Raw genomic sequence first — 17,323 nt, forward strand, 5'->3', positions numbered from 1 at the left:
CACTTATTCGCAAGTCAGGAGCAAATCTCCACTTTACTATGATTGAAGTGGGTTTAAAGTGAAAAACTGCACATAGACTCTTTCTTTCAAAACGGGGTTGGCAAATTCGTTTGGTTTGTTTGTTACACACTATCCTATCAGGTCCAGAAATGTAGAAACAGTCCTAAAACATGGGATATTTTTTTTTGGAACGGGGGAGGCAGGGGCAGGAGGGAAGAAGTGCTGGTTCTGCTAATCACAACTGGTCACACAGGTCGTCTGAACGGTGCCATCCCTAGGACGAGGGTCCAGAGTCTGAAAGGGGGGCGGCAGAAGCGGGCTGTGCGCGTCCAGGCTCCTTCCAGCTCCCGTGAGTCTTTGCACGTCTCCCCTCAAACTCCGCTCACGCCCTCGCTGTTGCCCAGGGATGCGGCTGGCCTCGGCGTGACCCCTGCCTGCCGCTCTTCCCCTTTTCCCGCCCGCCTGAAAACTGCCCCGTCCGCTCGGCGGCGTCTCCTAGCCTTCCCTGGGCGCGCGCCGCTGCGCCCTCGCGCCACCCTCCCGGCCACGCGCGTCTCCCCTTCGCCCCCTCCTCCTCGCGTAGCCCCACCCTCGCCGCCCCTCCCTCCCGCTCCCAGCCACCCTCTCCCGCCTCACACTGGAGCCGAGCGTCATTTCAGCCTCAGCGGCGCTGCAGACATGGCGACGACGCTGACAGCCGTCCAGCCGCTCACTTTGGACCGAGGTAAGCGCGCCACTGCCGCCGCCGCCTCAGGTCCGCCCCGCCTTGCTCGCTGGGGGGAGGGCTCCGAGGATGCCTTGTCCGTCCGGAGCAATTGGAGCCCCATTGCTGCTGTTGCCACGAAAGGGTCCTGGGAACCGAACCATCCTTGAGAGGCTGCCTCGCTTGTCCGCTGCTGCCTTTTGGCCGAAGGAGCCGAGAGCAGGCGGGCAAGTGCGCCAAGGAGGGAGCCGTGACCTCTCGCTTGAACCCTGCGCCGGAGTCAAGCGTCCGGCTTTTGCCGGGCGGGAAAGGGCAGCCGCGAGCCTGGGAGAAGGGCGCTGGCAGCCGAGCTGCTGGGATCAGCTGTGGCTTCCGATGAGCGCGGAGGGAGACTTGAGGCAGCGAGCGAATGGGGCTCGGGGTGGGAGGATGAAAAAGAGGAAAACTTTGTGTGGGCTTCTGCGCCAGTTTGGGAAGACTGGGGAGCCGGATTGCACCCAGGTCATCAGGATCCCGTTGCCTGGAGATCAGGGACTCGCGGGTGTACCCACCTGCACCAAAATGGCAGTTTCTTAAGAAGAGCCCTGTCGCCAGAAATAAATGCAAAAGACCACAGTCCAGAACAGCAATCGGTGTGGAGGAGATTCGCAACTCCACACGTAAGCATGCATTGGAAATGCATTGGGAGGGGGAAGCTACTCATTTGTCACAGTTTGGCCGCACAAGGATTACTAATGTGGTTTGGAGTAATCAGTCTTCATTGCTGTTTACTTATTTCGCTGCATAGCATGGCCGGGAGCTGATTTCTCCTTGCGGTGTACTGATGTATCCACAGCAGTGGTAGAGGAACTGTGGATTACTTTTCGGTGGCTCTTTTCGCCCATCGTCACGTCCTCCATCAAGCATCTGCTAGAAAAATAAGCTCTCGCAGGGTGAGAAAAGGCTTGCACGTGTACAGAACCAGAATCAAAGCTGATTTGAAAGCTCTTGTGCTTCTGATCCCAGTCTGTATTGCATTGCGCTGCTATGGTGAAGCTTCTGGTGCCAATTGGCTGAGCTGGTGTGATGCCATGGAATAGCTAAACCCGTTCCCAAACTGTCAGAATGTTTGCAGTCTGGTTCCTGTGAGAAAAGAGAAAGCTGGCAGTTTGGCTGAAATTAAACCCTAATAGAGACCTTAGGAAAGAAAGAGCATGCCAAAAGGCAGGGAGGCAGGAATTTGAAACCCTCCTGATGTTGCTGTGCTACAACTCCCTTCAATCCCTGATGATCACTTTAGCTGGGGAAGATAGGAGTTGAATTCCAGTAATACCTGGAGGGCCACAGGTTCCCCATCCCTGTACTGAGAAATAGAAAACTCACTTGGAGAAGACCCCCAAGATACGGAAACTGAGGAGCAGACCCCCCAGTCAAAGAAAGGGCAGGTAGAAGAGACAACCCTGGGGTGGGGGGAAGTATTGGGGACTGGAGACTATTGTGGAGATAGGCCTGCCAGATCTATAGCCTTAGAGAGACTATACCTTTAAGAATTTCATATAAGGGGGAATTTGTTACCTTGGTTTAATTTAGTTAAACTAACCACTTCATTCCTTCCCTGTAGACTTCTAATTTGATACTACTGCTGTTTGTAGTGGGAGCATGGTATATCACTAAAGACAGCTAATTGTTTGGTTGTTAGTCAAACTTCTCCCCCACCTTTCCTTCAAAGAAGAATATTCTTCTTCATTGCACTGAGAATAACCCTGTTAGGGGTAAAGGTAAAGGGGACCCCTGACCATTAGGTCCAGTCCTGGCCGACTCTGGGGTTGTGGCGCTCATCTCGCTTTATTGGCCGAGGGCGCTGGCGTACAGCTTCCGGGTCATGTGGCCAGCATGACTAAGCCGCTTCTGACAAATCAGAGCAGCGCACGGAAACACCGTTTACTTTCCCGCCAGAGCGGTTTCTATTTATCTACTTGCACTTTGAGGTGCTTTTGAACTGCTAGGTTGGCAGGAGCAGGGACCGAGCAATGGGAGCTCACCCCGTCGCGGGGATTCGAACTGCCGACCTTCTGATTGTCAAGTCCTAGGCTCTGTGGTTTAACCCACAGCGCCACCCGCATCCCTGTTAGGTGGGCTAAACTGAGAGATAGTGACTGGCCCAAGCTCACTCACTGAGCTTAATGACTGAGTGGGGATTTAAATATCCATCCAGTCTAATAACCACGATACCACACTTTTCCCATTTAGCATCTGTTACATTATCACTGTCATCCTTGATGCTGCAACTGAGGAATACTGTTGCACTCTTCACTGCTATAATTAAGTTACAAGGCAGAATGACTGAAGTTGCATTTATTTTAAAAACTTAACAAAATAAATGAAGTTTTGTATTGTAAACCTATTGTTACACTGGGGATAAAAAAATGGTTAAATGATAAAATATTTTAAATACTTTAAAAGATTGACATAGTTCCTAATAGGCATTTGGCCTATTGTGCTTACTTGAAATATAGAGGTATTGTGCTTACCTGAAACAGGTAAGAATAATAATTTGCTTTCTTATTTGCTGTTTAACACTACTTATTTGTGCATTCTACTGAATTAAATCAAATAAATTCCATCCACATGGTTTCAGAGTCTTTAAAGCATTTCATTTTTTTTAATCTTGATCTGTATGGATTAAGCTTCCTAAAGAATTTTAAAGTCTTGTACTTGATTTGGGAATGATTAAAGCCAGTGTCTTCATTATAATTGTATGCTCTGTAGAGGATTACAACAGGCTCTTAAAAACAAGACAGAGAGGTTCCTGCTGTACATTCAATGTAAAAAAGATATGTTCAGTCTCCATTTAAAATTTAGACAGTCTTTACTTTGTTGGATTCTGATGAAGAGCAGAGGAATTTATAATATGGTGTCCACAATTACATTGCTTAAAATTGATTTCTGAAATGTGTGGTTTATGGCACACAAATCAAACAAAGGAAAGCTTAGATAAAGTGTTAGATAAAGAAAAGGGAGAGCATTGGTTAGGAGGAAGAATGTGTGTTTTCTTCTTTTTAGAAGCTCAGTGTGTAATCTGCAGCTCCACCTCTGTGGTGACCACATTAAGCAGGATAAATATTTCCTGGCAAAAGGCTGAACAGATGGCAATCCATTAGGAAGCACAGCTTTTCAAAGGAAAGTATCACACAACCATGACCCTTATTTATTTTTAAAGGCTAGCAAACTAAAGTTAGATGTAATTACACTTCTGTCTTTTTTACATGTAGGTTGCAGGTGGAACTTGCATGAGAGTGTATAGAAAAGGTACAGAAATGCCCTTGTGTGGGGTCCCAGATGGCAAGGGAAGTTATACATAAAACAATGAAAATATTGTTTGGAGGTGGGAGGTAGTATCACCAGTTACATAAATCTGAGAACATACTTGAAAATGCTCGCTATTAATAAACTTCAACATGATAGCTGTATAGGTGAGTCAAAATTTAATTAATACTGATGTTTTACTAAAACAGTCTGAGCTTTCCAATGTTTTGAATTTTGCAAATGAAAATGACATTAAATAACATTTAGTAGCAGTGATGATCTGCATGTTTACATAAATGCATAAACAGGCCCTATTGTTGCCATGCTAATACTCACAGTTTTGACATTGCAACATACAGTGCTACTTAGGGTAAATAGTAGTTCCCAGACAAACAGCAAGGAAATAGCAAGAAGCTAGAGGCGTGCTTCTTAGATTTATACTATCCATTCATATGAAGTATAAAAAACAACATTAGCTGCATTAGTAGTAAGGGTGACAACTTTGGCAAGCCTTCACCTCAGAAAAAATGCCTACTAAATGCTGGTGTGGCAGAGCTGGGGAACTTCTGGTCCTCTGGACATTGCTGGACTACAATTCCCATCATTCCTAATGATTGGCCATGCTGGTTGCAACTGATGGGTGTTGGAATCCAACAAGGTATGAGGGAGCAGCCACAGATTCCTCATCGCAATAATAGAGTAAAAAGTGCAGCCACATGTTGGATATGACTGCTTCTGCTACACAGGTGTCCATCCAGTGTCTTTCAAGTACTGGAGTCCTGCAAAAATACCAGATATACCACTGGTCCACGTGGCACAGGATAGAGAGGAGACAGTAAGCAACTGAGAAAAGGTTCTAGCACGAAGGTGCTCTCCTTCCCATTCTTCATGCTTCAGCCCAGTTCTCAACTCTACCACTGTGTGTGCATTTATCCTGCATTCCAGCTGATGTCTGCATAGGGAAATTCACAGGACAGGAGTAAATATATTGCCATTTACTCAACCATGCAACAGAGGAGTTGAAAACAGCTCTACCTCCAGTGCTGCTTGATTCCTGGTTCTATTCCTGCACAGGCATAAATACCAGGGGTGGTGGTTTGGTCAGCAGTTGGAGAAGAATCCCTCATATTTACCAATGTGCTCCCTGTAGGGCTTCCCAGTGTACGGTGGGGTAGTATCTGCATTTGAGGATTGTGGCAACAGGGACCTCCTTTATGCAAAACAGTATACCTAGCTATGTCATCTCTTGAATAAAACTGCTTTGATTTTTCTGATTACCATTGAATGAATGATAGCTGTTTTGCTATCATGGCTTTACACTGGCGGGAGTGGCAGGATTTTGTCTTGAGTTAGGATAAGATCTGGACAAAGGGGGTCACTCTTCTGATCCTGCCCTCAGATCATAATAATTACACTGGCTGAAACACAGTCACTCTGCCATTGTAACCTGTAGCTACTACCAAGTAAGCATGTGCAAGATTGCAGTCTCAATTGCCTGTGCCAGAGTAAATCCCATTGAAATCAATGGGGCGAACTTTGGGGCAGCCAGATAATGCATAGAATTTCTCTCTTAGTTGGAACTCTGTCCTCTGCTAATTTGAGTATAGGAGTGCAGACAGTGTAAAATATTACCAGTCACTAAGATTCCTTTTTCTTGTACTATAGCAAGATAAAATCATGCCTTATTTTTTCATGAACACAAGAGTGACAATTAGATACATATCCTGTACAAAACATCATAAAGCAATTCAAACCTAACAAGCCTTTCCCCCCCACTGCTGTAAATCCCTGAATGCTAATTTAATGGTGGTAGATTACTTGAATCTCAAACACAGGAATTACTACTGCCAGCATATGTCTTCTCTACCTGCAAAACTGTCTTGCAGAACTTCTCTGTTGGGTAGAATACATTTCTGAAATAATGAAAAATTTTAATCACTTTATAGTTTAATCTCACAGGCATTGCCGTTTAGCTTGCATGGAGCTGTGCTGGCAGAACAAGGAACGTGCTGCAGTGCAACTAACCAGGAGATTGAATTGCAGATGTTCCAGGGTTTAAGGGATTTGGGAGGCAAAAGATCATGTGGCACATAGTGGGTAAGGCTGAATGGTGGAGCATAGTAAGGGAGAAACTGAGAATGGAGAGAGGCATAGCAGAGTGAAAGGAGAGAAGTGAAACATATAATTAGCCACTAGCCACTGCCAGTAAATTCATTAAGTGCCAATACACGATGAATTCATTATGAGAGGCAAAATTTAGTATCCTAAAATGTACATATGGGCACTGCTGACTTGAAAACATCCGTCGAGTGTTTGGTAGTTGGCTGAACCTAGTATGAAATATATTGAGACCTTTCAGGAGAACAATTAAGTAGGCCAGTTTTTCAGGCAAATCTGAAGGCAGTTAATGTAGAGAGCAAGGTAATAATCTCAGAACTGCAACACCCAAAAGGACATGAAACAGTTGTTGATATGTGGGGAGCGGGGTGGGGGGGGGGGAGAGGAGGCAAAGAGAAAGGATGACTACCTGAATCTTAACAGCCTCATATGCAGGCTTGCTCCCTAAGGTGATATTATGCTTCCGAGGTTGGAGATAGACTTTTATCAGCAGTTAGATGAGGGTTGTGATGAAGGTACCAAGGGATCCTTCTGTGCCAGGAGAGGCTGTTGAATAGCTTTGCAGTTGTTGTCTGCATTGGTTGCTGAAAGGAGGGAGAGAGGCTAATACAGGTGGAATAGAGGCAGATTGCATATGTTCCTTCAGTAATAATATATGAATCGACTTTTAAGTTACCTAGATGAAACATCCAATATCGCATTATGGATGGCTTGGGATAGCACCCTATATATAGCCTGCTACTTTCAGCAAATTGCAGACCTGATCTTTTCCTTACTTGCATTAAGACATCATTAATGTCCCTTTGATACATAGAACATACAGTTCCTCTTGTTGCCACAGATACACATGCTGCTACGTTGTCCATTAATCTTTCATCAAAGCTGTTAGCTGTAAACAAGGCAAATGGGAGACTGAGGTGGGTTTACTCTAAATCCATCCAGAAATTAATACATGGGAGTATGGCATCAAAATAATGCAAACTTGACGGCAATGATTCATCTTGCTCTCAAATCTGTCCTAAGATATTTGAAAGGCTTTTCACTACAAAGTTCGCAAAGCTCAACCTCATTTTCTTCCTCTGTCTAAATGCAAATAACTTGTGAATGGGCTGGATATGTCGAAACATAGAGATAAAGAATAAAGAGAGAGACCTGAATAGAGTATAAAATGATCCCTGGATATGAACATTCAAAACAGGATAATGACAGAATCCTATAATCGCAACACACAAGCTAGAATATGGTTTTCATACTATAATTCTTAATTTTTCCATTTTATTTCCTATTTCCTCCCTTTTCATTGGTTATTTGCTTGCTTTTAAGCCATGAATATTTTTATTCAAGTACAGACATGAATTTATGGATTTTTTACTCAGTTTAGGCAAGCAGTAATTCTGTAGAAAAAGTATTAAAAAGCTCTGGCCATTTCATTGTATGGAATAAAAGCAAACTATAATGTTGATTGTCTAAGTTTTGTTTATTAGAGCAGTGGCCATGGTGACTCAGACAAGTTGTCTTTGATCCCCTGGGGTGAACTGCAATTGCAGGGCAGGGGCAGAGAATGGAGGCAAGGAATTACTTACTGGCCAATTTCAAATTAAGAGGACAAAACCTGTAGATTTTTAAAGACAAGTTGATCTGTCCTCGTGTGCCTGCTGGGTTTACTTTTTGCAGGAGGGTGTAGTTCTGACTGGGGTGGGGGAGGGGGAGGCCATTAACAGGACTCCAAAGCTTTCAAATGTTGTGCTATGCCCACCCACCCCAGCCCAACAAGGAGCAGATGCCAACCCTCAGCCTTTTTGGTCACAGGCCTTCCCAGAGCAGGGCTCCATATCAAGGACTCTGCACGACAAAGAGGGGAGGGGAAGTGTGAGCCCCCCACCAATCACAACAGCAATAGCAAGCACAGGAGACAGAGTCAACTCAAGGTTTGCCCAGCAAGTACATATGCACAAGAACTTCCAAAAATACTAGGATATGATGTAAGTGGTGACACCAACAGAAGAGGGTTTTATCACATGGTGGTGGATGCTCCCTGGGTGGTGGTTAGACTGGCCTTTTTATACCCTGGGACAGAAGCAAGAGGTGAAGTGACCTGGGGCAGGGTGGGCTCTCTGGCTGCCCAGTGCCAGCTGCAAACTCCAACAGTGACTGAAGCCAGAGCAGGCACCAGTGTTCTTTTTCCAGAGAAGCCGCAGGAGTCTAGCTTCCAGCCTGTGTACAGAGTAGGGGCCAGAGAGGTGCTCTTCAATTGTACTTTGGAATCAAGGGAGACTAGGGGAGAGGGAGCCAGCTGGCTGCTCAGAGCTAGCATATTGTCTCATAGATTCCACTCCTACCAATTACCTCACCCATTTGATCACATTGTGGTCACTGTAGTTCAGCTTTGGCTCAAAGACTTTCAGGTAGTGTACCTTCAGCAAGGTAGATTCTCGAAAATCCCATACTCTGAAAGATACTGCCCTCGTGGCACAAAACAGGTCGAATCCATCACCCACATTTTATTTAATTGCCTATTTTATGCAGGAATATATGATAAGTATTTGACCCCCTTACTGAAGAGGAGATTTATCTCACAGACTCTTCCAGAGTGTCTTATCTGCTGAACGATTGTAGCAATGATATTGTGGAGAATGTGGCAAGATTTTTGAGTGACGCTATGAAATTACGTCACCATAGGTCCTAAGAGCCATCTTTGTACCTCATGATGTCCTGATAGTTTTATCCTGAAGTATCTCCTGCTATGTTTCATTAACTGTGTTGTGTTCTGATCCATGCACTTTTTATGCCAATAAAGGAGAATGATTGCATAATTTCTCATCCCAGCAAAGCCAGAGTCTTATCAGTTTTTAATCTTCATTATATCACACTCTGTAGAACAGCCAGGAATCTCTGTCTTGTTCAATGCAAGTTGATTTCCATACTTGTGGTTTTAATTAGTGCTGTGCTGAACCCTGTTCATCAGCAACTGAAAAGTTTTATTTCAGTGCAAAAGATGTTTCTATTTGCCTGGCTCTTTCTCATGGCACTTTTCTTTAAAAATTGAGCGAATGCAGGGTTGAGTTTACCTTATCATTGCATGGGGATTAAACATTAAAATAAAGATTAAACATTCATCCAGTGCTCTTGAACCTTCTGGGCTGCATGCATATCTTGATCTGGAAGAAAAAAACCGATAGGAGAATTTACTTCACTATGCCTTATTCTGAGATTTAACTGAGGCACAGGAAGTTAAGGAGGCTGACTACCAAGCATCTCAGATTGACACAGTCACTGATTTTATTTTTAAATCTACACTTTTTTTAAAAAAAGTAAAAAGTCTTCATGTAAAAAACAACAGCTGTTGGGTTCATAATAGGTAGCTCTCCCACCTCCCTGTGCTTACAGGGAAGCTCAGCTGAAGGCATCATGGGATTTCCAGGAAAAATGGACACCCGGGAAGGCTGGAGAGATTATTTTTGGAACAAAAGAAAGGGTGTTCAAAGGTAGCCCACGCCCACCTTAGCAGCCAGTAATCACAACAAAACCCCATGAGACTGTACCTCCCCACCCATGAAAATTTCACAAAAATCTTACTCCTATTTCAAAATTTATGGTCACAATTTTTCTCACCAAAAATAGATGGGAAATAGGGGGGGGGGTGACAGGAGAGATTTTTGGCACAGCACTTGTTTTAACACTTCATTACAGCTATTCCCAGGTTTTAGCATAATGTGTGTTCTGGTGTGGATTTGTTGTGTAGCCTGGATGCTATACAAACCTCCTGCCACACCGAAGGCATACATGAATTGGCTCTGTGTCTTCCTGGTAAATACATGTGCTCACTTCTGCTGATAGTAAGACTGGGACAAACCTCTGCCTGACCAGTGGAGAGCAGTTGCCAGTCAGAGCAGAGAGAGCCCTGTTTTAGTTGGATCAGTGGTCTGGCTCAGTTGAAGGCAACTGAGGTGTTCAAATATTTTGCTCCACCTTTTAAAAAAATGTATTATTATTATCACATCTTATCTGAACTGTATAACCCTCAAATCAAGTTACTGTGTGTTTATGTAAGAACTCAAATGTTAGCATTGTATACATTAATATTTGCTAAATTATCCATTGCAGAACTCTGGTTATAGCACAAACATGTTATACATTACTAGAAATAGGAAGGCCGGGGCGGTGAGCCACAGAAAAATATGGGGCAGGGGGAGGGGTCCTCTCACCCATTTTTTCCATTTCCCCCAATTTTTAAATAAATAAATAAGGGGGGAAATGAAGCAAAACTGGGTCCCACCTGTTTTCCCCCTCAAGCCTTCCCATCTCTAGACCAAACAGGAGAAAATGATACTGTCTTTAAAGCTGTAGTTTTCCCTTATCCCATCAGTCAATCAAAATTAATAAATCAGGACCAGACCTTCACATTATACACGCAGCTCACAAAATAGCAAGACAAGGAGGCAGCAAGCATGCCAGCAAGCAACTTTTTATCATGCAAACATGGGGCACCTGCTGATAAACAGCTCTTCGTCCTATTATTGTGGTCATTGCATTTCTGTCCCTCTGGGCAGTGGACAGAAGGTTGATCTGCTTTGGCAGGTCTTGTCACCAGAATGAGTGAGGAACTGGGTCAGAGCCATCATCTCTTCTCTCCATTAGTGTTGCCGAAGTTGAGCCAACTGTGGGCCATGCATTAGGTGATGAGATCCTTGCATTTAGCCTAGTGCTCTGCATTAGGATCAAAGAGGACCATTATTAATGCTAATAGCCTTGAAAGATATCCAAACCAACCTAGGAATAACAAAATGACCAGGTCTGCCAGGTTCAATCATGGGAGTTAGGAGAGACCTTGGAGGTCATTTGATCCACTCTTTCCCAAACCTGGGTCTCCAGCTGTTTTCGAAGCACATTATCCCTCGCTAGCAGGACCAGTGGTCAGGGATGAAGGGAACTGTAGTCCAAAAACAGCTGGAGGCCCAAGTTTGGGAAATCCAGATCTAGTCCAACCCCAGTTCAATGCAAAATGTACAAATGCAGGGTGCAACTACAGCACCCTTAGCAGATGGCCATTGGACCACTGCTGGTTTGAATACCACCAGCAAAGGAGAGCCCACCACCTTCTCAGAGGTAATATGTTCCACTGTTGAACAATCCAATGCATTCAATTATCCTGGTATTCCAGTCCCTACAATTGAATACTCTCCTCTTTTTTACTAAGACTGCCCAAATGAGGGAGAAGTGTATGTCAAGCATGTAGGAGCTTGGTGCATTGTGTCAGCTTGTGCGTTGTGTCGTAAGATTTGCCCAAGTGGGCTTACCTGATTAACTAGATGATTGACTGTAGGAAAAACTTTCAAAACCCCTCGGGCAATATTTGCTCTTTTCCAATGCCTGCATGTATGGCTGCCTAGGATTGCAGCCTAAAGCAATAGTCATATTTTTTTTAAGTCAGTGAAAATGCAGAACTGAACTTGAACAGCCGGGGGTGGGGGAGGGAGGAAATGTGGGGTGGCAAAATCTCACTGTCCAATTTGAAAATTATAGCATATGCTCCTTGGTGTAGCTGGAACAGCAGTAATACAAGTCAAAATGTGACCTTCCCTGACCTTTTGCCTTATTTTTATCTGTTCAGATGTTGCCAGAGCAATTGAACTGCTGGAGAAACTACAAGAAGCTGGAGAAGTACCAGGACACAAGCTGCAGTCACTTAAAAAAGTACTGCAGAGTGAGTTTTGTACAGCTATCAGAGAGGTATGGTAATGAATCGCTGGCCGTATTTATTAATGGGGAGACTCACAATGTGCACGAGCCACTGCACATTATGCTGTATTATGCAAATAAGTGAAAATCGTTCTATTACGTTTCCATAAGAGTCAGCGGCATGTGTCCAGAGACTTACTGCCTTCATAAAAAAATGAACGTTTGTAATAACTCAGGAACCGCGTGAGGTCCAATCAGCTGTGTTGAACAAGAGAGACCGGGGTCTTAAGGCACACAGCAGATTCTTAATAAATATGTTCCATTGGGGTAGTAATTTCTATTGCACATAACATAAGGAGATCTTTGTGAGGTGAGCTAATTTATAAATCTGCTATCTGATTAAAAAAATATTTGTTTGATTTATGGGCACAATGCCATGCATGGCTACCAGGAAGTGATGTACACCACGTTCAGTGGCACTCTCTCACAGGTAGGAGTTTTGATTAATCAATTTAAACCTGCATATTATTTTCCCCTATGGACAAACAATAATTTTTAAAGGAAAAATCCAGTTTTATAAATAGATTAACGGTAAGCACCATCTTAGAAGAGGCAAGTGCCTTCTTTAGTTTTTTTTTTAAGTACTTATTTTTCAAATAATCATTTCTATTATTATTTTTTAATCTTCTGACTAATTATACAGTAGCATCCTTCCATGGACAAATTTTAAATTGGCTAATAAACCTTCAACTTACTTACCGTAACTGATTAATTGCAGCCCTGTAGATTTACCACTTTGTGATCTGTGGCAGGAAGGAAGGCACTATGGACATCTTCACAACATTCCTGTTACTCATTAGAAAACCATTTATGTTTTCCCTTCTTAATTCCATTAACATGTTCATGTCAGTTTTACAGCTGTTTGGAAGGAAGAGAGCAATTGATCTGCTTCATAATTTTTAATTACAATAAAGCCTAGAGCCACCTAAACGTTAGATGGTTGGCTAAAATAGCCTTAAAGTTGCTGTGCCAGGAGTATGTTGCCAAACACTCTTTGGAAATAGCAATTTGTACCTGAAAATTAGCAAGTGCCTCCATTTTCTTCCTTGGTCTCTATGGACTGCCTGCCACTATTCTGATTTATTTATTATCTAAGCAATAGCAGCAGCAGCAACAACACTAGGGTTCCCAGGCAATGACAGTACATAGAATGAAACACTGTTTTTAAATGAAGAAATATTTTGATGGCAAGCAGAAACAGCAAACACAGTGTACAGTAGTTTAATGTGCAATGTTTTTAAATTATTTTAAAGAGAATGTTGCTCTTTTGCAAAAGATTGGTGCTGTCTTTGATTTGCAGTAGCTATCATGATGAAGGCCTTTAATTTGACCAACTAAAAGCTTCTAACTGACGACAGGCTGTATTGTAGCTTTGTCTTTATGTGGTATAGATTTGCCTTTCTGTAATACTACTAGGAATGTCGATTACATTTATATTCATCTGTGAAGAGTGTTTTGAACAGCAGCCAACATGCAGCCCTTTGTAACAGGTGCAAAATTCAGGAAAGCAGAAAATTACTTAGACTGTGATTCACTATCGGTTGAATGAACTAAAAGCTATCTAGCTGGACTTTGACAAGACAGTGAATAGCCCACAAAAGCTCTTATGGGCTATTGTTTAGTGACAGCTGACCTCCACACCCCCATTAATAGCAAGAAAATTAAGTTCAGTTTCACAGTGCAATCCTACATATGTCTACTCAGAAGTAAGTGTAATTGAGTTCAATTATGTTTCCTTCCAGGTAATTAGGTATAAGGCAGCAGCCTAAAGAGAATATAATTATATGTTTAACCAGTTATTGCTGAATTCTGAAGAAATAGATTGATATTTATGCCAAGTACCTAACATGATCCCTCTGGCTAGTCTTGTATGTCTACTGTACCAGAAACAGAGAAAATGAGCTCACAATGAGGAAACAGATGAACCTCTTAAGTGATTGCATAGCTGCACTAAAGTATGCTCAGGTTATCAACTCTTGATTAGTTACGACTGCTGAGTGACTGTTACACCACGAGATCTTGATTTTTCGAAACTCATTCACTCCTACCACAAGAAAATGACAAGGGGTTTGAAATAAGTCTGTGCACACTTTACCGTTTATTCTGGCTCCAGTGCGCTCCTGCCACTGGCTTTTGAATCTGTGTACATGTGATGCTACCCACAATGCAGAGCTCTTCTGTAATTTATGGAGAAAAACTGCTCCTGGGTGCATTTTCTCTTAAAGCAGCTTAAATCCTAAAGGAAATTTTAGGGCACATCCACCTTGGTGTTAAGCTGAGGTATGTACATTTGAGGTAGCCATTGCACATTGTAATGGTTCTAGGGGTTGCTTGTGTGTAAATCAACGCCACTCTTGGCTGGTTGCCTGAATGAACCCTTTCTGTCTGGACAGCCACGCGCCCTTGGCTGTCTCAATCGCTGGCAGAATCTGTTAGTGGGTGTTTTTTGAACTTCTTCCAGCAAAGAAGCTCTTTGACGCTTAGTCTCCTCCTAGCCTCCCTGTGCGGAAGCCTTCTGCGCAGGGAGGGTGTGGGCATCGGAGGACCCGTGCTCTCCCCACTGGTTCCTGGCGAAGAGTCTTGGAGCCACCTCGCCGATTCCCCCATCTGCCCCCCTTCTCCACTGGTGTTACGCTGATTTCCTTCCCCAGAAGATGTGCTGCTTCTCTCCCTCCCGGGACGCTCTCCGAAATCCCTCTGGAGCCCTCCCTCTCCCTCTGGCTCCGATGACAGTTCCCTGACACACATGCATGGATGACAGCTTCAGAAATAGGAACTGGAGGTGAGGGGAGAGTACTGCCGGGGCAGGCAGACCCAACAGATAATGCACATTGGGTGTTGACATCCCCAGTCCCTCTCTGATGTGTACAACAACCTGAAAATACTACTTGAAATGGGGGTGGAGGTGCACAATGACCTTGCTGCATTTTAAACTGTGAAGGTGTACAATAGCCTAAGGCTGGAAAGAAACCACATGTTGAAAGAAAGGATGCTTTCACTTTCTTTAAATGTCTACGCTTACTGAGGCATTGATTGGTGCCTTGGAATAATCTCAGCCATGGTGGAGGAATATTTAGAAGATAGCATCCCCAAATGTACATTACTTGCTTTACAGATATCTGCCCCCACAAACCAGTGTGTTAAGAACACTGATTTTGTTATACAGTCAATATGTCTCATAAAATAGGCTTTGATTTATTTTGTGTTCATGCACACCTCTTCAGATACACTGAAGATTTAGGCTGCAATCCTATGGTCCCTGGGTGGGTGTTTGGGGCACCATAGATTCATTGTGTCTCCCTCCCTGAGACATGATTCCAGAAAGGGAGGTTTGACCTTCTATGACTCCTCCATGAAGCTATGAAAAGATCTGTAGTCGGTGCCTGTCCAACATCACAGAGGGCAAAATGACAGGGGGGGGGCATTAGGCAAAAGTGATGGATGCTTCCATTCCCCTAACACACACACCCCTCAAATGAGGGATAAACCCGTTTTATACACCAACCTATTTGCAACCAGAGGTTCAAAGAGGAAGATGGGGATGTTTGCAAAGTAGCTTTCACGCAGCCCTGAACTGCTTTTTGAACCTCTGGTTCAAAGCAGCCACATGTATGTCATGAAACCAAGTTAAGCCTCAGGCTTGCACACTCCCATCTGGCCAAGAGAAGGAGTTTGCCAGTGTTTACTTTCACTTTCCCGCTAATCTCAGTTTGTTGTGTGTGAACCAGAGATTATAGTCTATAATTAACTGCGTATCAAACACTGGTCATTTTCAAAAGCAAGCCGACTTCAAAACACGGTTGATAGATTATAAACCCTGATTCATACACAATGGCAAGCCAATCAATGTAAAGTGTTGCTGAATACTCACAAAGTCCTCAGCTAAGTGGGAGGACAGGGGACTGAGGAAGGAGCATGCAAGTCTGAAGCTTTTCTCAGACTCATTCCGCCTCATGTATGTAGACCTAAAACGTGGTTTAGGTAAATGAGGCTTATATTTTGCATTTGGAGTTCAGAAGGGATCTGCTTCTCACAAGGGTTTAGGGAGAAGACATGTAACCTATTGCAAAAGATAAATTGGGAAAGCCTCAGCAATAACAGATGTCACCCAAGCATGAAATGTTGTTTTTCCTTTCCTTTTCTTTTGTGTTAATAATATAAATCTTGCTCAGCTAGGCTCGCTAATTTTGTCTAGAAATCTGATTAGATCCTGCACCTGCTAAACCCAAAAATATATCTGGTCTTGTATCACCAATGCATTTTAAGGGTCAGAGGCAGTGGCGTAGCGTGGGGGGTGCAGGGGGGGGCCAGCCGCACCGGGCGCAACATCTGGGGGGGGCGCTCGCACTCTCAGCTCTCTGCCCCTACCTGGCTCACTCACTCTCTCTCACTGCAGTGCTGGCTGTGCGAATCCGATTTGAGCCGCCGGGTCGCTGCCCACTGTGGAGGGGGGGGGGTGCCAGGCGTGCGGTGTGGAGAGAGAGCAAGGGACTATCTGGGGGAGGGACAGTGCAGCGGCCACCCAGCGCAGCGCTGAGCGCGGGAGAGAACCACACCAGACCAGACCAGGCAGCAGCAAGAAGAAGCTGGCAGCGGCGGCAGGTTAGGGGTTAGGGGGCGCAAATTACTTGCCTTGCCCCGGGTTAGGGGGCGCAAATTACTTGCCCCGGGTTAGGGGGCGCAAATTACTTGCCTTGCCCCGGGTGCTGACAACCCACGCTACGCCACTGGTCAGAGGTATATGTCATGCTTAATATCTTGCATGCAACGACATCTTTTTTTATTGAATTAGCTTACAGCTGTGGGAAACTGATTGTTACTGGGATTGCAACATGGAGGGAGGGCAGATTTATTAATTGCCTCCCTAAATCTCCCTCTACAGGACTTTGTAAAAAAACCCAAAAAACAGGTTCCATCTGCGCTATTGGGTACTTTCTCCTCCCCATGGTTTCACAAGACATACTTTGACCCAGCAGACTTAAAAGAAAGAGGCTGAACTTGCTCAGTGGTGGCTGGGAAGTTACCCTTCCTCCCAGGCTGAAAATTAAACTGCATCTCTTAGAGGTGGTCTTGCTTGGGCATTGGGAGCACGGAAGGTGCCTTATTCCAAGTCAGATTATTGGGGCCATCTAGCTCAGCATTGCCTTCACTAGTAGCAGTTGCAGGATTTTGTTTGTGGGTCTCTCCCAGCCCTATCAGCAGATGTCTGGGGGTTGAACCTGAGATGTTCTGCATGCAAAGCAAATGCTCTACCACTGAGCTGTGTATCTTTCCCAAGGAAGGGGAAGTTGAGAGGAGGCAGCCGACATAAACTGGGGGTGTTGCAGACGGGCCATGTCTTCACATCAGCTGGGCAATCATCACAATTGTGACCTGTCTTCCAAAGCAATAGAGAATACCCTTCTCTTGATAGAACCTGAATATTTGTAGGAGACTTGACTGGAAACAGGGATGGGGGTGGCGATAGAAAAATCTATG

General features: G+C 44.2%; 1 protein-coding gene across 3 annotated transcripts in view; it reads left to right on the top strand.

The window, feature by feature from the left end:
• Positions 1–598: 598 nt before the first annotated feature.
• Positions 599–17,323, top strand: part of LIN7A (lin-7 homolog A, crumbs cell polarity complex component) — a 36,987-nt gene continuing 20,262 nt past the window's right edge. The window contains exons 1-2 of one of the 3 annotated variants that reach the window (XM_083463118.1): positions 599–724; positions 11,718–11,836. In XM_083463118.1, the coding sequence (XP_083319244.1) occupies positions 679–724; positions 11,718–11,836 (165 nt within the window). In that variant the 5' untranslated portion in view covers positions 599–678. The remainder of the gene's footprint in view (positions 725–11,717; positions 11,837–17,323) is intronic. The other 2 variants (XM_083463116.1, XM_083463117.1) reach the window with 2 other exon arrangements.

This window comes from Podarcis liolepis (genome assembly GCF_965112155.1).
Source record: "Podarcis liolepis genome assembly, chromosome: 10".
Lineage (NCBI taxonomy): Eukaryota > Metazoa > Chordata > Lepidosauria > Squamata > Lacertidae > Podarcis > Podarcis liolepis.